This window comes from Osmerus mordax, chromosome 2 (genome assembly GCF_038355195.1).
Source record: "Osmerus mordax isolate fOsmMor3 chromosome 2, fOsmMor3.pri, whole genome shotgun sequence".
Classification (NCBI taxonomy): domain Eukaryota; kingdom Metazoa; phylum Chordata; class Actinopteri; order Osmeriformes; family Osmeridae; genus Osmerus; species Osmerus mordax.
Window position 1 is genome coordinate 1,735,596 of NC_090051.1, and position 21,839 is coordinate 1,757,434.

The 21,839-nt window shown below is 46.4% G+C and overlaps 2 protein-coding genes across 2 annotated transcripts in view; one reads left to right on the top strand and one right to left on the bottom strand.

The window, feature by feature from the left end:
- The window catches only part of lrp2a (low density lipoprotein receptor-related protein 2a), a 63,508-nt gene extending 48,787 nt beyond the window's left edge, over positions 1–14,721 (bottom strand). Inside the window, exons 1-11 of the mRNA XM_067253239.1 lie at positions 14,652–14,721; positions 8,646–8,753; positions 7,597–7,719; positions 7,286–7,402; positions 6,385–6,495; positions 6,170–6,283; positions 5,668–5,784; positions 4,685–4,828; positions 2,947–3,066; positions 2,386–2,514; positions 821–990 (exon numbers count right to left, since the gene is read on the bottom strand). Of these exons, the coding sequence (XP_067109340.1) occupies positions 821–990; positions 2,386–2,514; positions 2,947–3,066; positions 4,685–4,828; positions 5,668–5,784; positions 6,170–6,283; positions 6,385–6,495; positions 7,286–7,402; positions 7,597–7,719; positions 8,646–8,753; positions 14,652–14,721 (1,323 nt within the window). The remainder of the gene's footprint in view (positions 1–820; positions 991–2,385; positions 2,515–2,946; positions 3,067–4,684; positions 4,829–5,667; positions 5,785–6,169; positions 6,284–6,384; positions 6,496–7,285; positions 7,403–7,596; positions 7,720–8,645; positions 8,754–14,651) is intronic.
- Positions 14,722–16,076: 1,355 nt separating this feature from the next.
- zgc:172182 (coiled-coil domain-containing protein 89) lies at positions 16,077–18,291 on the top strand. Its single transcript, XM_067253201.1, has 7 exons — positions 16,077–16,136; positions 16,364–16,836; positions 16,974–17,104; positions 17,207–17,343; positions 17,861–17,937; positions 18,016–18,115; positions 18,205–18,291. Exons 1-7 carry the CDS (start codon positions 16,077–16,079, stop codon positions 18,289–18,291), a joined length of 1,065 nt encoding a protein of 354 aa, XP_067109302.1.
- Positions 18,292–21,839: the final 3,548 nt, after the last annotated feature.

The following is a 21,839-nucleotide window of genomic DNA, read 5'->3' on the forward strand; positions in this document are numbered from 1 at the left end:
AACTGTTCCCCCCCCCACGCACACACACATTCTAAGATGGCACCAGTTTCTCAGGCTTGAAGCCTTGGCACTGAGAACCTAGAGGGGGAAAACTGCTCTTTACAGCTCTGACTGTTTGGAAATGAGATCCAGACGACTAAAAAGCAGGATTTTCAGATGACCTGTTTAAAGAGAAACTGAAGATGTGAAAGTAGCCTGCTAGTTTAACCTCCCGGGTGCGTTCACATGCCCTGTCTATGGGGCCTCCACTCCAAACCCACTGACCTGCCCACTCAGAGGTGGCTGGGACACACAGATACCAGGCTCCCACCATGTCCCTGCGTTTAAGCCTCAGGGCCCAGGTTCAAACTCCAGGGGAGAAGCCAGGGGAGACACGAAGCACAAGCATCAGAGCTGGCCAGAGAATGCATATGGCTAGCTTTTAAAAGAGCGGTCTTGCTGAAAACAAATACTGCGTGATTACTTTGAACGTGATCCAGTTACAAGAACCGGCACAGCGGTATGTGAACATCATACGCAGTATATCAGGCCCTTTTCAAGATAGGGATGTTAGGATTTCACTCCAGGTCTACTTCCCCTCACTGGTCTCATGGGAGACAACAGCTCTCACTTTATTACTGTATCAGCAGCGCTGGTATCTCCAGAGATCTGTCGAAGAATTCCTACAGCCAGGGCAAGTTCCTGTTCAAGCCAAGCATTTCCCCCAAACGATAAGCTTGTCTATCCTCTGGACTGTAAGGGCATTAGAAATACAGCCCTAACGGCTTCATGGGGAATGCATCGATAATGGGGATTGGATGAAAAGTCGGTGTTGCGTTACCTTGTTCTGAATGGTATCCGTCCAGAAGACCCGTCTGAGGAGGTAGTGGTAGTCCACTCCCACGGCCGCCCCTCTGTTCTGGGAGTGGACCAGGGTGCGCAGGCTGTGCCCGTGGATGTCACCCATCATCAGGTCCCGGCCGTTAGAGAACACCAGCGAGGGAGCGGCAGCTACAACAGGAAAGAACACCTTCATTCACGTGACAAACTTCTATATATTAGTTTGTTCATATTATATTCAGAGCAAATTCTGGCATTCTGTTCATACACAAGTATTCTCAGATTTGACACACGCAAATTAGTTACGTTTATTTATTTTCCTAAATAGAACGGTGGGATGTTATCCAGCTAAGACACGTAGCTCTGCCCTCCCTGCAGCCTCTCTCCCCTGGCTGCAGACTCAGAGGCAGAGTGGTCTCTTGTCTCTCGGTCAACAGCCATTCTCTGCTCCACAGAGGCAGACGTCTGACTGAAACAACATTCAGTGCGCAACGATGCACCAGAAAGCAGAGCAGGATAGCCAGAGGGGCTGACAGACAGGGGCACAACGCAGGGCTGAGGGGGGCCTGGCTGGAAGCAGAGTTCAAACGCAGCTTGTCCAGACAGAGAGAGACAGAGAGAGAGGGGGGGAGAGAGAGGGGGGGGGAGAGAGAGGCAGAGACAGACAGACAGAGAGAGAGACAGAGAGGGAGAGGGAGAGACAGACAGAGAGAGAGGGAGAGACAGACAGAGAGAGACAGACAGAGAGAGAGAGAGACAGACAGACAGACAGAGAGAGAGAGAGAGAGAGAGGGAGAGACAGAGAGAGAGACAGACAGAGAGAGAGGGAGAGACAGAGAGAGAGACAGACAGAGAGAGAGGGAGAGAGAGAGAGACAGAGAGAGAGACAGAGAGAGAGACAGAGAGAGAGACAGAGGGAGAGACAGAGGGAGAGACAGAGAGAGAGAGACAGAGAGAGAGAGACAGAGAGGGAGAGGGAGAGACAGACAGAGGGAGAGGGAGAGACAGACAGAGAGAGAGGGAGAGACAGAGAGAGAGACAGACAGACAGACAGAGAGAGAGAGAGAGAGAGAGGGAGAGACAGACAGAGAGAGACAGACAGAGAGGGAGAGACAGAGAGAGAGACAGACAGAGAGAGAGGGAGAGACAGAGAGGGAGAGGGAGAGACAGACAGAGAGAGAGGGAGAGACAGACAGAGAGAGACAGACAGAGAGAGAGACAGACAGACAGACAGACAGAGAGAGAGAGAGAGAGGGAGAGACAGACAGAGAGAGACAGACAGAGAGGGAGAGACAGAGAGAGAGACAGACAGAGAGAGAGGGAGAGACAGAGAGAGAGACAGACAGAGAGAGAGGGAGAGAGAGAGAGACAGAGAGAGAGACAGAGAGAGAGACAGAGAGAGAGACAGAGGGAGAGACAGAGGGAGAGACAGAGAGAGAGAGACAGAGAGAGAGACAGAGAGAGAGGGAGAGAGAGAGAGACAGAGAGAGAGACAGAGAGAGAGACAGAGGGAGAGAGACAGAGAGAGAGACAGAGAGAGGGAGACAGAGAGAGAGGGTTGCTCACAGGAGGTGTTGGCGCGACAGTATCGGTGCTGCTCCAGGACGTAGCCCTCACTGCAGCTGCAGTGGTGGGCTCCTATCCGGTCCTCACACAGCTGGTCACACACGCCCCACATGGTGCAGTCGTTAAAGTCTGGAGGACGGAATCAACAGAGAATCACATTATAGGATTGTCGGTTTACATTTATTTCTCAACACATCTCATATTTATTTCCCACAAAGTTCGAAGTTTTAACTCAGCTCTATTGTAACATGTAACGAGTATTATTTATGTTCTTAGAACTCCATCATGAAACAGTCATCTGAAGAAAAAAAATTGCCAGAAGAGTGCCTTGGGCCTTTTTGCTTTTTGGAAAGTATTAAGTCAGTTTGCGTCATTGGGTTTGAGTGAAAAGTGTGTGATATTTACGTGGCTATTTGTGTGGCTACTAAATACAGACAGCTCCTGGACCACCGAAACACTGTAGATCTGTGCACTTCGGATCCCTGATCTTCCACTGTACTTTCTACATGCATTATTTGTACATCGTGTGGCTAAATGAAGGAAACGTAAACATGTATTTACCAACGCAGGACCGGCTGTCGTTGCTGTTGACGACGTATCCTGATGGACAGGAGCAGGCCCCGCCCTCAGGAGAGGCTTGACAGCGATGCTCACAGCTCAGAGACGGACACTTCCAGATGCCTGACCGCCACACACACACACACAGCACCATAACGCACACACACAGCATCGCCACACACACACACAGCACCGCCACACACACACACAGCACCGCCACACACACACACACAGCATCGCCACACACACACACACAGCACCATAACGCACACACACACACAGCACCATAACGCACACACACACACAGCACCGCCACACACACACACAGCACCGCCACACACACACACACAGCACCGCCACACACACACACACACAGCACCGCCACACATACACACACACAGCACCGCCACACACACACACACAGCACCGCCACACACACACACACACAGCACCGCCACACATACACACACACAGCATCGCCACACACACACACACACACACACAGCACCGCCACACACACACACAGCACCGCCACACACACACACACACAGCACCGCCACACACACACACAGCACCGCCACACACACACACAGCACCGCCACACACACACACACACAGCACCGCCACACACACACAGCATCACCACACACACAGCATCGCCACACACACACGCAGCATTGCCACACACACACACAGAATCGTCAACAACAGGAGCGTGGGAAAGTGATCCGAACCACAGCCCAGGTTTTGTTTAAATGAACACAATTTATTTCAATGTAGTTACATGCGTACGTGTGTGCGTGCGTGTGTGAGTGTGTGCGTGTGTGAGTGTATGCGTGTGTGAGTGAGTGTGTGTTTATGGCACGGCCACAGCCGTCCCCCCTTGTGTTTGGTTTTGCCCTGCCCTAGTGTTTCCCTGTGTCTGTCATTAGGTGTGTCATGCAGCACCGGCGGCGCCGACAGCCGCCTGCAGCCGCCGGTGCTGCATGAAGTCGAACACACCTATTGTCTTCACCTGTGTCTCGTTGAGTGGTTTCAGTTCTCGTTAGTCTTATCATGTTCGCCCGTGTCTTGTTTGGTTCTGTATATTTGGATCCTGTTTTGTGTCCCGTCTTTGTCTTGTCCTTACCCTTGTCATTGTGAGTACCCTGTCTGTTCCTGTTTTGAGAAATTAAACCGCCATGTCTGCCTACTCTCCTGCGCTTGGGTCCTACCCCACCACTCCGTGTGTGTGTGTGTGTCTGTGTGTGTGAGTGAGTGTGTGTTTATGGCACGGCCACAGCCGTCTCCCCTTGTGTTTGGTTTTGCCCTGCCCTAGTGTTTCCCTGTGTCTGTCATTAGGTGTGTCATGCAGCACCGGCGGCGCCGACAGCCGCCTGCAGCCGCCGGTGCTGCATGAAGTCGAACACACCTATTGTCTTCACCTGTGTCTCGTTGAGTGGTTTCAGTTCTCGTTAGTCTTATCATGTTCGCCCGTGTCTTGTTTGGTTCTGTATATTTGGATCCTGTTTTGTGTCCCGTCTTTGTCTTGTCCTTACCCTTGTCATTGTGAGTACCCTGTCTGTTCCTGTTTTGAGAAATTAAACCGCCATGTCTACCTACTCTCCTGCGCTTGGGTCCTACCCCACCACTCCGTGTGTGTGTGTGTGTGTGTGTGTGTGTGTGTGTGTGTGTGTGTGTGTGTGTGTGTGTGTGTGTGTGTGTGTGTGTGTGTGTGTGTGTGTGTGTGTGTGTTACTAACTGCAGTTGCGTCCAGCGGTGGTGTTGGTCTCGTCCCCCCCCCTAGGGCAGTGGTTCACCCCGTCACACAGCTGCAGCATGGGGATACACAGTCCTGAGGACGGGCACGGCCACTCTCCAGGGTAGCACTCACGTGGGACATTATCTACACACAACAGGAGGGAGAGCTGCAATCAGGGTCTCTCGCCCAGAGAGAGGGAGAGCTGCATTCGGGGGTCTCTCGCCCAGAAGCAGAGAAAGCAATAAGAGAATTCCAAAAAAGGAGTTTGACACATGTCACAATAGTGGGTTTGACAAAGCAGACACAATGTGTGAGGTATGCAGCTGGGACAGGGCAGCCTTATCTCCGGAGGAATGTTCAGCTGAACTCAAGGGCAGGGCGACTCAGACTTCATTGTCTGGGGGGGGTGGAACGGTCCCTTTAAATCTCCAAGGGGGGGCTGAGCTTTGAGAGGGTCACATGGGAGTGGTGAGGGCTTCTACAGCCCATCTTCTAAAAACACACACTCTTCACAGCAGCCTGGAGGAATTCAAAAGCCCTTTGGAGGGCTGAACAATCTTGTGCCACAAAGAGGCATTTGAATAACACACTTAAAGGGGCACAAGCATTGCGCCCGGCTAACCCCGACCAACCATGGAGACTGGAGGTGAACCGGGTTCACAGAGCTGCGTTGCTCCCTCATTCAAGAGGAGCTCTGCTACGACAGCCGCACGTTTCCTCCTGGCGGCTGGGCCCTGCTCTGCGTGAGGAGGGGGGCAGCTCTGGGCCCTGCTCTGCGTGAGGAGGGGGGCAGCTCTGGGCCCTGCTCTCCGTGAGGAGGGGGGCAGCTCTGGGCCCTGCTCTGTGTGAGGAGGGGGGCAGCTCTGGGCCCTACTCTGCGTGAGGAGGGGGGCAGCTCTGGTCCCTGCTCTGCAGCTCTTGGCTGCCCCCGGCTCTGCCCTCTGGGGGCAGAGAAGCGTCCAGACAGTCGGAGGGATCCATACCACAGCCTTTTTCATCAGCGTTGTCTTCGCAGTCGTCCTCGCCGTCACAAAGCCAGACCTGGTGGATGCAGCGGCCGCTGGGGCAGGTGAAGTAGCTCCCTCGGCAGGTGGGGTAGGCTGCAGGGACGACAGCAGCACGCGGAGACGCTCAGAGCAAGGCAGGGGGAAGGGGAAGAATCATTGTATGAAAGGGTTCAGATGAGAGTTGCCTTCGAGGGGCTGAGAGATAAGGAGAAGAGGTGGGAGAAAGGGATGAGGGGAGGGAGGGAGGGAGGGAGGGAGGGGAGGATGGGAGTGAGGGGAGAGAGGGAGGGAGGGAGGGAGGGAGGGAGGGAGGGAGGGAGGGAGGGAGGGAGGGAGGGAGGGAGGGAGGGAGGGAGGGAGGGAGGGAGGGAGGGAGGGAGGGAGGGAGGGAGGGAGGGAGGGAGGATGAGAGGGAGGATGAGAGGGAGGGGAGGGAGGGAGGATGAGGGTAAAAGGAGAGTTGGGCCAAGCTCCGTACTGCAGTTCTGCTCGTCGCTCCTGTCCCCGCAGTCGTCGTCATGGTCGCAGACGTAGCGCTGAGGGACACACTCTCCGTTGCGACACTGGAAAAGGCCGGCGCTGCAGTGTTGTGCTGGAGAAAGACCACACACCTTCAAGCTCCCCTCCTCCTCAGTGTTTTGAAGCACGGAGTGAGTTTTGTGCGTCACTGTCAAGAGTTCACCGGACACTTACTGCAATTAGCCTCATCGGATCCATCACGACAATCAAGCGACTGGTCACAACGCTGACTCTGGTTGTAACATGCGCCATTAGCACACCTCAGCGCTGAACAGTCAGGGTAGTCTGGGGACAGGGACACAGATAACAGCCAAGGATCAGACACGTCTAGCAGGCTGACTATATTACAGACTAAAGTATGCGCCACAGTAAACCGTGGGCTCTTCAAGGTAACCATTGAAGCAGCCCTATTGCTGGGTGCAGAGCACGTTTCATCTCATTAACTGTGTCATGAATCTAACTCCTTGAACCTTTTGGGTCACATGTAAAATATACCTTTGGCTTTCCCACCTTGAGATCAGAGTGTGGCCCAACTGCCAGCCCCAGAGATCACTCGTGAGGTCTACACTGGCAGCACACACCAGACACAGGCTTGTCAAAGGCTAATGAGGAGGATAAAAGACTAAGGTTTCCCATTAACCCCACTAGCACCTACAGCATTCTTGCTGCCATTGTGCGATTACCGTAATGCGCTGTGACTCCCCCATGTCGGCACAATAATGGAATAGCAGCTGAACTTCAGCTTGACTAATCCACCAAGGAATCCGCAATCAACCTCTGACAACAAGAAGCATATTGTGGCCCGTTCTGTCAGTCAACGAGCCTCTTAATCTTAACAAATTGATTAAAATGCCACGGGAGCCTGCAGCAAAGAAGGTGAGCCACGCTGGAGTGTGTTGGGGGGGAGGGTGTGTGTGTGGGGAGGAGGGTGTGTGTGTGGGGGGGGAGGATGTGTGTGTGGGGGGGAGGGTGTGTGTGTGGGGGGGGGAGGGTGTGTGTGTGGGGGGGAGGGTGTGTGTGTGGGGGGGGGAGGGTGTGTGTGTGGGGGGGGGAGGGTGTGGGGGGGGTGTCTTACGGCAGTCTCTCTCGTCAGAGCCGTCGGAGCAGTCAGGGAGCCGGTCACACCTGAACTCTCCCGGGATACAGGCTCCACTGCTGCAGCTGAACTGCCCGCTGGTGCACGTCCGTCCAGCTGGAGGGAGATTAGCGAGAAACAGCCACAAGTGTCAAAGGTTTTCCCATTTCTCTCTGATGTTTGATCTTTAACTTGACATTTGGGACACACTCGTGAATTCATACCCCACATGAAACACGTCTAACGGTGGGGGGCCGACTGCACCGATCCTGGGGGGTGAAACAGGAGGGGGGAGGTGAGAGGGAACTCACGGCAGTGATGTCGCTCGTCAGAGCCGTCCTCGCAGTCCTCCTCGTCGTCACACAGCCACACGACTGGGATGCACTCTCCATCACTCAGACACTGGAAGTGACTCCCGTCACATGTCACATGACCTGAGAACACACACAGATCATCATACAGATCATCACACAGAACATCACACAGAATATCACACAGAACAAAACACAATATCACACAGAACATCGCACATAATATCACACAGAACACACACAACACACACACAACACACAAACACACAACACACACACAACACACACACAACACACACACACAACACACACACAACACACACACAACACGCACAGTGTCACGGCCAAAGCCTTGCCCCCCTGTTTTTGGTTTTGCCCTGCCCTCGTGTTTCCCTGTGCCTGTCATTGTCTTCACCTGTGTCTCGTTGAGTGGTTTCAGTTCTCGTTAGTCTTATCATGTTCACCTGTGTCTTGTTTGGTTCTGTATATTTGGATCCTGTTTTGTGTCCCTTCTTTGTCTTGTCCTTACCCTTGTCATCGTGAGTACCCTGTCTGTTCCTGTTTTGAGAAATTAAACCCTTTGTTTGACGCCATGTCTGCCTACTCCTGCGCTTGGGTCCTACCCCACCACTCCTCGTAACACACACAGAACACACACAGAACACACACAGAATATCACACAGAATATCACACAGAACGTCACACAGATCATCACTTAGTATCTACTCTGACGGGCTTCTTGGTGCCCCTGTCAGAAAAATAAAAAAAGGAAGATTGATTTTTTCTCCCAGAATAGAGGTGATTACATTGTTTCTATCCACCTAAGGCGTCATATAAGCCCTGTGAATGTGTGTTATTTGTGCATCCCTTTGGATAAAAGTATCTGCATTATGACTAAATGATTAGCGTTTGGATCAAATCCCAGCCCCTGACACTACAGGTGAGTCATCTAGGTTAGAGAACTCACCACAGTCACTTTCATCTGAGTCATCTAGGTTAGAGAACTCACCAGTCACTTTCATCTGAGTCATCTAGGTTAGAGAACTCACCACAGTCACTTTCATCTGAGTCGTCTGTGCAGTCGGACGTTCCATCGCAGCGCCAGTTGTCTGGGATACAATGTCCTGTCCCACAACGAAACTGATACGATTCACATCCTTCAAGCCAAACACAAAATGTTGTTTAATAATAATAATAATAATATAATAATAATCACATAACTTTAACCCAAGGTTATTTAATTTCTAATCTGTTCATGAATCCCATAATAAACATTTCTTCCCAGCCATCCTTCACAAACACAGTCAATAAATAGACACAAAGACCTCTTCTTTAATCAAAACACTGAGGCGTATTAGGGAATGTCTCGTACTGATGGAGAGTGGTGTTAACAGCATCGACAGGCCTCGGGAATGAGTGGGCCTGCCATCCTCCCAGACAGTTACACAACAGCGCACTCATCCCAAGCCTCCTTTTGATCTTGTAACTGAGTGGCATCTCAGGAGATAAGGTACCACCACTCCACCTTCTCCGACGGGCTCCAGGAGATATCGACGGGAGCAGCATAGTTCAGTGGCAGAGCGTTCTGTCAGACGCGTACCATACAGGAATGCGCAATTCTGATTGTCTCTCTCTGACAACCTGATTTATGGTGCATGCGGTTCCTTGTCAGTAATGTAATTGGGATAAATAGTGGTACCGGGTGGTACCGTAAACCCTGAAACCCAAATTCTTTGCTGAGGGAGAAGTGAGGTGGTGGTTGGTGGTGCATGCCTGGGGTTGGTGGTCTTATCCGCTACCTTTACACTCCCTCCCTTCTTGGTCAAACATGTGCAGGGGATGAGACAGGTTGTTTGTTTTTTTACACTGAGCCAACTTCTCAGCTCCTAAGCAAACAGGAGACACTGAACCCAAATAATGAACCAAATTCGTAGGCCTGATTTCTTTAAATTCTTAATTACATTCAATCACACATTGTAATAAATCTACAACCACCTGTCAGTGCAACTCAAATGTAAACACTTCCACATAGTTAAAATGCTAACATAACATTAACATTAACGTATAAAAAGCCAAATGAATTCATATGATTTAGCCATCATGTAAATCAAAGGTATCAATGCCTAAAACTGTAACTGACAGACAGTACTGTACTTGGAACAGCCTCTTACTCTTTGTTGCATCTAGGATCGGCGGTACCTATCAGCCACCCTCCCACGCTACGATCTCCCACATCACAACAAAATTACCTCAAATTCCAGTTGTGTTGGAGCAACTCACACGATAAGGATATGTCAAGAACAGGGTCAGTTGTGAGCTTAATCGCGGTTGTTACTGTGGCGTGTTGGTGTCTAAGTGTGCTTCGAAACAATGTTTAGCGTGACGATCACAGAACACAAGCAAAGGCAAAAGCAAAGAGATGATTCACTCTTGCCCTTCATCACACACAGAAAGAAAATAAGAGTTGGCTGAAAAAACCTCAACCCCCATTCGTTTGACTGATGCAGTGTGAGCAGACAGCTCGTTGTATGAGAGTCAGCGGTTTATCATCTCCTTTATGTAATGTGCTCTTTAAAGACGGATCACTTCCACTTGAGTAGTGGGGTCGAAGCCCGTGCTACTGCACTAAAAGCGTTACGAGGGCCTTCTCGTATCATGACGTCTCGTCTCAGATTAATTAGCCCACACCACCACCAACCACTTTCAAACCACGCCAGCCAAATGGGCTTCATATTTGACTCCTTCAGCAGCCAATTGGGAGGCAAAACTTTTTCCTGCTCAGTTTACTAATGATAAAATTGCTCCCCCCCGTCAGCTCAAAGGCAGTCTTTGTTGCGAGTCAGCGATCCCTGGAGGCTGCAGCATCATCTGTAACATGGCAGGTAGGACAATCAGAGCATACAGTATCACAGCCGAGTCCTGGGCACAGTCCTGGGCACAGCGACACCCCTGAGACATCTCAGATCCCCAGGACATCTCTCAGTACGTCCGCAGTCTGAGGGCACTCACAAGTCAAAGTACATCAGTTTTCGTATGAAAGAAAACTGTATTGACCAACCTAAACATTTTCATAAGGGAAAAATGACCACACAAGAAGAAGCACCGTGTGGGACAGAGAAGTGAAAGTAGGGTCACTGTTCAGACACTCTATAGCATTGAGAGATGGTCACAAGCACAGCCTGTTAATACTGCTCTTTAGGGTTAACAACTTAAAGCGTTCGCCAAAAGGAAACCAATCCTCTGGGACCTTCAAATGGAGCCAGTGTTTCCTGACAGTATCAATTCTGGGAAAGGTGACTGGCAGACCAGAGTGGACTTCTCAACAGTACGATCTTGTGTTGAGCTTGTTCTTACATTCAATGAAATCATCCTCTTTGTAACTATGTCTTAATCCTTAAATTGTTTTTTCTTCCTGACAAAGATCAAAATAGATCTCATTTAACCGTGCTAATCACTGTTACAAGGAAACAGTTAGGAGCAGAGGGCCTTAAATGATGCAAAGCTGCTGTTAAGAAAGTGGTATTCTAGGATTGGTCCTTTTTTTCGTTCGTGTCTTTGTTTTGCCTGTTTTCTTTAGTTTGCCGTGTTTCTTCTCCCCCCCTCTCCCTCACCAAGTCTTTTCTAATTAGCCAACTTAAACCCACAGCAGGGAGAAGCCCACCCTCTCCTGGGAGGAAGAGGAGGACAGCCTACCACCACAAACAAAGAGGAGCAGCAGAGGAATTTTCATTAGAATGAAGCCTCCCCAATGCCCCCAGACCCCACTGGGACCCCACAAAGGAGCCGAGCCAGCAGGGCTGCAACCTCATAACTGGAAGTGTCACCGCGCAGAAGGCACGGTGGAGGTGTCACCGCGCAGAAGGCATGGTGGAGGTGTCACCGCGCAGAAGGCACGGTGGAGGTGGACAGCGCAAAGCACAATACGGTCAAGCTTCCTCCAAAAACAACAAGAGTCAACAAGAGAAGTCACCTACACCATCCCAACCCCCCACCCTCAACACCACCCCCTCCACACACACACACACAAAACGTCTGCCCCCCCCCCCCCTCCCCCCCTCGCCCCCAAAACATCTCTTTCTAATCATCTGGGGCCCCTGAGAGACATGTTCCGTCTTTCATCAATACTGCCTTGTTTCGCTGCGTCCCCTCGCGCTCTTTCAATGTGTGCGGAGAAAATGTCTGGCAGCGTGGTGCGCGCTGGATCCATCCATGCTGTCACAGCGAAGTGCTGCTGCCCATTTCATATGGAAATCAATGCAGCAGAATGCAGTCAATTGCCAAACAACTGACTTTGGCTCTCAGCGCTACACACAAAACAGAGAAAGCCCAAGGGAGTTTGGTATTGGCATGAGTACAAAAGAAGCCAAGGCGTGATGAATGAAGCCTTACTTATAACCCATAGTTAAATAAAAGAATCATGCAAAAACTATATATAATTCAGATATCATGGACTGGAATTAATTGACTTGATGTTCTACACTAACGGAGCACAGTAAAAAAAAATATAATAAATAATAATAACTTTCTTGACTCTATATCTCATTATAACACAGGCTGCCACTCCAGTACACCAGGAGCGTTTAGTTAGCCTAAACTCTGCACCCTCTTCATCACAGTAGTCTGGAAAATAAGCAGAGGGTTCTAGAACATGTAAATGTAGAACATAGGCAGAGGGTTCTAGAACATAGGCGGAGGGTACTGCAACATAGGCGGAGGGTTCTAGAACATAGGCGGAGGATTCTAGAACATAGGCGGCGGATTCTAGAACATAGGTGGAGGATTCTAGAACATAGGCGGAGGGTTCTGCATGAAGGGAAAGGATTAGAGGCCTCTGTTTGTGCCAACTGTGTTAACTTCTGTTCCTGTTTCTAATACAGTGAGTTGCTTAAGGATTTACACCGGAAAAAGTCTCCAGCATGTGTAAGGTTTAGCATGCACGTGCAGCCCAGAGGTTTTGGTGCCGGGTGAAATTTCAGGACCAATATACAAGTGTTCTTGTGTCATTACAAACTTGAACTCATAGCCCAATATATGAGGCTCAATCTAAGTATTCAGGAAAAACTGTGTTTTGAAATGACAGGGAGATTGTTTGTATACTTACAGGACAATACTGTAACAGCACTGATGTTATGTGTTGTTGGACAGTGATTAAATTGATGCACTACCATTTCCTAATATATTATCATCGTCTTCAGAAAAGTGCCAGTATAACGCAGTGTGTCATTGCACTGTGTGTGCCAATCAGGCCTAGCTATGGTTTTAACATAACCTGTTATTAACTGTTGTTTGCTAATGATTATGGTAAAAAAACACATTCTTTTCAAATATTCAAATAATTGGTCAGCAGAAAATGTGTTTTGAATATTTATAATTGCACATAAACAAGAGATGGTCAACTAACCATGAGAAGGGTTCTCCATACAGGACCTTAGTAGTATGACTTATTAACCGTTAATCACCTGAAACCGTGTTGCATTAGCTATTTGTGCCAACGCAGGCACTCTGCAACATATCAACACATTGACAACTTGACATTGAAGTCACACATTAAACAGTCAGCTAGTTGAACTACACTACCTTTGAAAAACCTTGACGAAGCAAAAATGTGCGTGAACCCATACTCTAGAGGACCCAACGGAAATTAGGCTCAATGGATTAAAGAAAGTAACCTGTCTGACTGCATCAAGGCTCTTTTGGTCATTTCCTCTCAAACGCAGGGTGAATAAATCTGGATTAAATCAACCATTCCTGCTTCACATTTCTGAGGAGATCAACAAGAACCATGTCCCTTAGCTGGATGCAAACTGCCCCAAGTCAGAGCAGAATGTCCAAATGTCTCTTTTTCTGTTATAATCTCAAACGTGGTCTGTAGCCTGAATGTTTAAATCCATTGTAGCGATATAGGCCGACACATCCCAGTTCAGTAACTTGTATCAAAGGTAGGCCTGATTCTCCAATGAGAAACACCTGCTATTAAATAATAAAGCAATTACACTCAAGAAAGCCCTGGCTTGAAACTGTGGAAACTCCCTGCCACTCCAGTTAAAGTAAGAACAAGTGACAAACACAATACAGCATCAGATTATAAATTAAGATTGTTTTCTTTTGTCCTGGAATGCGAGTCAGCCAACTCAGGAGGTGGTTAGATAGGAAAGTAAAAATATTCTAGTGAAGAGGCGGCCAGATGACTACTGGGTGAAGACTTTCCCCTTGTTGTTTACACGCACGCCTGTTGTTACTTATGTAGAAATGGTTGCTTTCAGCAGCAGCTGCAGCGTAATTAGTTGCTTGATTCACACTAAGGAGCTTACATACTAAGGGTTGGGCAAAAGGAAAGCAGATTACAATTTGAGCAGTAGGCTCTGGAGGCTACACCAATGTGAAAGACACTAATTTAACCAGCATATAGGCTGGTTAAAAAAAAACTACAGAAGTAATTGAATCAAAGAGTTGTACTTATTAAGATGGTATCAAATAATTTTTCATTTAACATGTCTCGCTCGTCAAACTGTTACATTGTCCTAAATAAGGTTTCTACCAGTAGCTTGCAGTCCGCACAGATTGTCTGGAAGTCACATGCTTCCTCCTGTTACCTAGCAACGGCAAAGCTCAGGCAAAAGTTCTCCAGGAGAACTTCCAATCTGTCTGTGGAAGGCTTTTGTACTAAACCTTTGAAAATACATTACAGTCGACTTTGATTTTAAAAAACTGCTTTAAATAAATAGGGATAATTTCACACAACAGTTTACTGAGGCACCAAGGGGAACACAAGTGTCTTGAACCATAACAATGTATCCAATGGCCATCTGGTGTATCTAATTTCTAGATTTCAAATTGGATGGTTGTTTGGAAATTCAAATCAATAGATAAAAAAAGATTCTCAAAAATAATGAAATTATGAAAGAGTATCTTCCTTGTGTCAGTCAACTTTCTATTCTGAAGTGCAACAAGTGCTTTCCATCAATGGGATGGAATCACTACAACTTTGTTGGTTCACAGTGAATCAAACTGGCTAGAGGCCATTAAATAAATACATGTAAACCTGCTGGCCTTACCTTGAGACTGGCACCGGATAAAACACAAAATAAATATAAGGAGAAGTTTTATTGGCAGTGTTCTCCACATTCTGTTGCTGGGTCCCGGCCGGTCCGTCCAGCTCCGTTTGAAGCCGGGCAGATGAAGGTTCTCTGGGGACTGGGATGCCAGCGCTCGCCTCTCTCTCTCTTGTCCCGCAAGTTGATGAAAAGGGGCGTTTACAAAGCCCTAGACAGGACGCTCCCCTAGCCCGGCCCTCCGGATAAAAACCCTTAAACCTCCAGCCCTGGAATCTGCATAATGCCATTCCATTGCCCAGGCTGTCTCATCTGCGCGTGATTTGACATCGCGTTGAGTGCTACAATAATATAGCCTACTTAATGGGGGACAAAATAAGTGCAGAGCAGCTTCAACGTACACATAAAGGCTGTGTCTATTTCTATAAGAACACAATTATCATATTCAAATTAAGATTCCATAAAATATTCTGACAAAAATTCCCTTTAAAAAGAGATATTCAAACTATGTCCGTCCGTCCCCTGTCCCCCTGAACCATGTAAGGCTACCTAACATTGGTCATCATGTGTTGCGTGAGTTTAAAACGTGGGATGTAAGCCGGATAGAACGGTTGGAACGCTACATCATTCAGCAACTTTGGGAAATAAATTGTTAAGGAGTTGTGACTTGTATTTATATAGCTCCACTTGTTGCACTTAGTTCTGACACAATGTTATTCAGCTTCGGGGTGACCTTGGTGACGGTACGGGATTGCACTGGAGTCAAGACTCAGTACGACAGTCAGGGGAGAAGTAAAGTATCCCATGCCCCGAATTAGTCTACGCATCTTTCGAGTTTAGCACTTTAGAGATAGATTAGCCATTGTTTTGTATACTGTAGCCTACTTAGGCCAACCTTTGTGTAAAACGATTGATCTTTTATCTAAATATGTTTGGCAAATTAGTCTAGGCCTACCTAATTGCCACAAATCTTACAGTTGTATTCAAGGCATCGGTCACATAGACAGGTAGAAATCTGAATGTCAATGATACACATGCTCCTCACATGGGCTAATGAATAAAATGATGAGTTGAAAAGTAGGCTAGCAACAGCTCAATAGTAGCACGACAGCCCCACCACGCGACGGATTAGAGGTTAAATAGTACACCCCGTTGTGAGCCACCGTTGCTTTCTATCGCTAATTTAAGAATATAAAATATAAATTACATAGGCGTGTACAACATTGTTTTGGGTGTATTAGCAGCTTCTAAACTGATTTCATCTATACGTTTTTGTTGTGGAACGAAAAAAACATCGCATTCATGCAATCCTACAAACAGTTGCCAATAGCAACAGCTGAAACTTTGTTGCACTCTCAGTGGGACATAACAAAGGACGAGTTGAAGGCTACTAAACAGCCGTTTTGAGTCACTTTTTAGGCTTTCGGTATGGCATCACCTCAAAGAAGTTCCAAAGATCTGAAAACGAAGCTTACTGACACTAAACAGGTATACTAAAATTCCTAGTCAATTTGATCAACTGTCTGGTACAGTAGCAGAGGCTACTACCTGCACTGTAGCTAGCTAGCTTGACTATAGTAAGCTTTTGTTATAAACGATAAACTATTGATGGTCATTTGTATAACATTTGCCTACCAGTATGAACCATATTGATCAATCACGTAGACTAATGCGTTTCAATTTAGGATATCTGTCATCCTTATCCTCTTCCGCAGGACGTGGAAGATGTGCACAGGGCATTGGAGAAACTCCGGTGTCTTTCCAAAGATGACAAGAGTGAGGCAGGGATGCTGCGCTCCAGGATAGATGAGCAGTCAAGTTTAATCTGTATTTTGAAACAACGAGCTGACGAGATGCTATGTCGATGTCAGGCTCTAGAAAGTATAAATTCAGAGTTGGAAGCCCATAGAGCAGATGTATATGCAGAGCTTGAGGGTGAAAGAAAGAAGTCGTCCTACTTAGAGAAAAGATTCATGGATTTGGCAAGTAATCATCAAGCCATGATTATTTTTAAGGACGAGTATAAAACACAAAACACCAAACTTAGACAGGAAAACGAACAAATTCGAGAGGAGAACAATACACTTTTCTCTCAAGAGTTAGAAGAAAAAGAGGCAGTTATTCTGAAGCTCACAACAGACATGCACACACTTGTTGAGGAGCACAGAATTCTTCAAAACAAGTATCAGTAAGGAAACATATTTTTACACCAGAGATTATTTGACTATTCAAATTTTAAGTGTTCTATATCTACCACAATGTGTTTTCTACTAAATTAGCTCCACTGTCAATATGCATATTTAATGAGTAATGATTACACTACAGGGACACATGTGATGGCATTCAGGCAACCCATCAGGAACTTACAGGACGTCATCAGTCAAAGGAGACATCTTTGTCTAACCAGTTACGTGACGTGCAAAGACAGCTAACTGATGCGGCAGATATGTGCACAGGTGAATCTGACAAGATCAGTGACTATGCAAATAACATTTGATTTAAATTATTAGATTAATGCACTCATGTCCATAAACTTTGATGGTGCTTTTATCCGTCAGAATTAAACCAACAACTTCAAAAGGCAAGAGAGACTTACTCTTTGAAAGAGACGGAGATGAAAGAAACAGTAGAAAGCCTAGTGAAGGAGAAGGACACATTACTGAATTTATCCATACAAAGAGGAAAGCAGATACAGGTAATATTATCCACAACGCTCTAGAATAACTACCACTAACAGATTCAGGTAAAATTATTCACAACGCTCTAGAATAACTTCCACTAACAGATACAGGTAATATTATCCACAACGCTCTAGAATAACTACCACTAACAGATACAGGTAATATTATCCACAACGCTCTAGAATAACTACCACTAACAGATACAGGTAATATTATCCACAACGCTCCAGAATAACTACCACTAACAGATACAGGTAATATTATCCACAACGCTCTAGAATAACTACCGCTAACAGATACAGGTAATATTATCGAGAACGCTCCAGAATAACTACCACTAACAGATACAGGTAATATTATCCACAACGCTCTAGAATAACTACCACTAACAGATACAGGTAATATTATCCACAACGCTCCAGAATAACTACCACTAACAGATACAGGTAATATTATCCACAACGCTCTAGAATAACTACCACTAACAGATACTGTGAAGTTCAACATTTTGTTAAATTGATTTCCTTGCAGGACAAACAGGAAGAGGTCCTGCTGGTGGAGGCTAGGAGGAAGGAGGAGGAGAGCGGCAGGGTGGCAGCAGAGAAGCGGTTAGCATTAACAATAACAGTGGAGGTAAAAAAGGTATTGGGACGTACATTTCTAAGGTCAAATTCTCTCCCATCAAGGTTTGAAAGGGAGGCAGCTTCCGTGACAGCAAATCTCAAAGTGAAGGCTCTCCAGCAACGACTGGATCAGTCTGTTCAAACGTGTAACCAGCTCAGAAAGGTTGGTTCAAGGGTGGAGAAACGGACTGATTTTATACCATGTCACTACAGAGGAAACATGCTCAGTGCTGTATACCCTTGTTTTTGTAGGATTTTGAAGCCTTTAAAGAGCACAGCAACGACATGCTTACTAAGGAAAAAGACTTGAATGCCAAGCTGCGTCACATCATCGGCTGAAGATTGATACCTCCTTAAAACAGTACCAGTTCATTTCAATATAAAACAGCTAAATAAAATGAAACCAGTGCAAAGCTGGTAATGCATTTGGAAAACCAAAGAAAACGAAAGATTCTAACAACATGTTTTGCATTTTATTAAATTCAAATGATTTACAGTAAGTTAAGTTTAGTACATTTATTTACAGGCAAATAAGTTGAAGTAAAAAAAACTATTTCGTACACCAATTTACCCACATCCAAGGACACTGGAACGCTGTGCTGGTCTCCTTCAGAGTACCCCGCTGGCCCAGCCTGTGAACACTTCAGCCACCAGGAGAGTCCGCCAGAAAAGCACTGCATCATGAGACCACGTGCTACTATCAGCTTGTCGTCCCCAGACAGTTCATCCATTCCCAAGATAGCAATGATACCCTGTCGGGATTGGTAGTCCTAAGAAAGGAAGGGTCTGCTGTGCTTTGTGCAGGTCAATTGGTTATAGGTGTCAAACAATCACTGGTAGCCAGTACATTTAGATTTATTCATTTAGCAGACGCTTTTATCCAAAGCGACTTCCAAGAGAGAGCTTTACAAAAGATGAAGCATACATTGTGAAAAGCAAGTGCCAATGGGAAGAACCATAAGAGCATGTAGTTAAACAAGTTACAATTAAACAACATGAACCTCAAAAAGTGCAAGAAGAAAATAGTGCCTGTAGAAAAAGCAAGCAACAATAATATAATTCACAGCGAGTACAAGAAGTTAAATCAGTTACAACTAACCAACAAGAGCAACAAGTCTCTAAGTAAGAGTCATTGTGATCCTGGAAGAAACTAACATCAGGCCCAGCAAATCATCCCTAAGTACCCCGTAATCATCCCGGCTAAACCCTCCATCTCCCACGATCTCTCAATCACCCTGGGATCTGCGACGGTGACCCCTTCATCCTCTGCCAGGAACCTTGGGGTTACCATGGACGACGAGCTCTCCCTCACGGCCCACATTGCTGCGGTCTCCCGGTCGTGTAGATTCACCCTCTACAACATCCGGAAGATCAGGAGATACTTGTCTGAGCACTCCACCCAGCTGCTAGTCCAAGCACTTGTCCTCTCCAAGTTGGACTATTGCAACTCGCTGCTCGCTGGTCTCCCAGCATGTGCAACCCACCCTCTTCAGAGGATTCAGAACGCAGCGGCCCGCCTGGTCTACAATCTACCCAGACGCTCCCATGTTACCCCGCTCCTCATCTCTCTCCACTGGCTACCTATCATGGCCCGTATCAGATTCAAGACCCTGGTATTGACCTTCCGAGCAGTGAACGGATACTGCACCCGTCTACATCAAGTCTCTCCTGCAGCCTTACACTGTTGTACTCTCGGAACACGTGCGTCTTGAGCCTTTTCTTGAAGGTGGGGAGACAGTCAGTGTCTCTGATGGAGAAGAGCTTGGGTTGGGAGCGGGTGCTCTTGAGAGGTGGGACCACCAGACGGTTGTCAGAAGAAGACTGTAGGTGGTGGGTGGGGGTGTAAGGCTGGAGGAGAGACTTGATGTAGTCGGGTGCAGTCCCGTTCACCGCTCGGAAGGTCAGTACCAGGGTTCTTGAATCTGATATGGGCCGTGATGGGAAGCCAGTGGAGGGAGATGAGGAGCGGGGTAACATGGGAGCGTCTGGGTAGATTGAAGACCAGGCGGGTTGCTGCGTTCTGAATCCTCTGGAGAGGGTGGGTTGTGCATGCTGGGAGACCGGCGAGCAGCGAGTTGCAGTAGTCCAACTTGGAGAGGACAAGTGCTTGGGCTAGCATCTGGGTGCTAGACAGGTATCTCCTGATCTTCTGGATGTTGTAGAGGGTGAATCAAGACAAAACATATCTGAAGAATTTTCTGCAACTGTAGTGTTCATCTTCAACAGTGTTGTCCATGATGTGTCTATGTTTGAAGATCAGAGATTGTTGCTCCACTAGAGAGCGCTCCACTGTTATTTCAAATTAGAAAATAAAATAACAACTGGCAAGTTAAGGTACTGTCAAGCAACCGAAATAAATATATTTAGATCGTATTTTAATGGAGGATATATATATATGGTATAGATGTTCTGTAAATGTACATTGATACAACCAACACCAATAATTATAATAATACAGGCTGAATAAGTCACCGTCCTGTAACTGATAATGGCAGTGTGCTGGAAAAACCTTTCTTTAACATTTTTGAGAGATAGGATAACAGGCCTCAGACTAAATAATTGGAGGTTTTGCTGCATAATGCCATCCTGTTAGACACTTTCTTTTTTAAAGCACACCTGGATGAATACTTAAAACAGCATGTCTTTCAGCATACCTCACAGTGTCACATACTGTATGTTGTTTTTCACACTGCAATAAATCAAAGCAATTTACAAAAATGTTTGTGCCTACTCATAATTGTGGTTATTCATTTAATGTAGGTTTCCAAAAAAAAGATTTTGATGTTATGTGCCGATTCATAACATTCACAGCAATCAATCAAAGCGCATCTAGCTAAGACAGGTAGACAATATGCACCAAGCAAAAAGCTCACTGGCCAGAGAGACTGAATGCAAGAATCATCTTTTCATTTTTTAAGGGGAGGTACTACAGGTGAATAAAAAAAAAAATCCTGTTCTTCTATCAGAATGCCCTCTGAACATGTCTTGATATTCCAAGTACAAAGCAGTATGTAACATTGTGTGTTTACCTATTATGAGCCAAGAGTTGTCTAGCTTGACGTGTGCTAGATGTCATTTTGAGAAAATCGCTGTTAAACATTTTGAAGTGTTAGAATGTGTTCTCTCTATCGCTCTGTGTCCCCCCCCTCACTGCCATGACAAAAAAGTTAATAGCACTATATGATTTGGCTAGCCATATGCTTGAGAGAATAAGCTTTCCAACAATATACAATTCCTTTAAGTTATTTCTTAACTTGCTGAGACAAATTACAATAAAATATGGTAACAGACCATGATTTAAGGTTTTGTTTACTTGGCGAAGGTTGTATAAAATCATTAAAAAATATATATTTTTGGCAATAATTGTGGCATGTTATGAAACTTTACTGGTTATAGAACCAAAATATCAAAAAATATCCACATTGACAAACTGGAAAAAAATCTGTGTTTTTACCTGTAGTATCCCAAACACAATAACCTTAGGACAATAATTTACATAAAAAATCTGTTCTTTGTTTGAACAGCTTGCAATGTGGGCCTCAGCTTGACTTTCCATGTGTTCTTAGATGAAAGAAAAGGTCCTGTAAGTGCTGTTTATCCACGACCAACGAAATCATCAGTGCGTGTCAAAAAGGTCACAGACAGCACCTACGGGGAGATCTTTTTGTGATCTTTCTTTGAATAATGCAGAAACAACATGGAATTTGAAACAATAACCACAAATATCACTACTGCGGTGGACTTTTCCAGGCACATATTTCGTGATAGTAAAAGCTGTCACCTCTCAGAGTGAAGGAGAAAGGTGTTTGGTGCAAACGTCTGGCAAACCATTATTCAGTGCTACATTCTTACATGTCAGCGGCTCTTCTCTGATTCTTCTCAGCCTC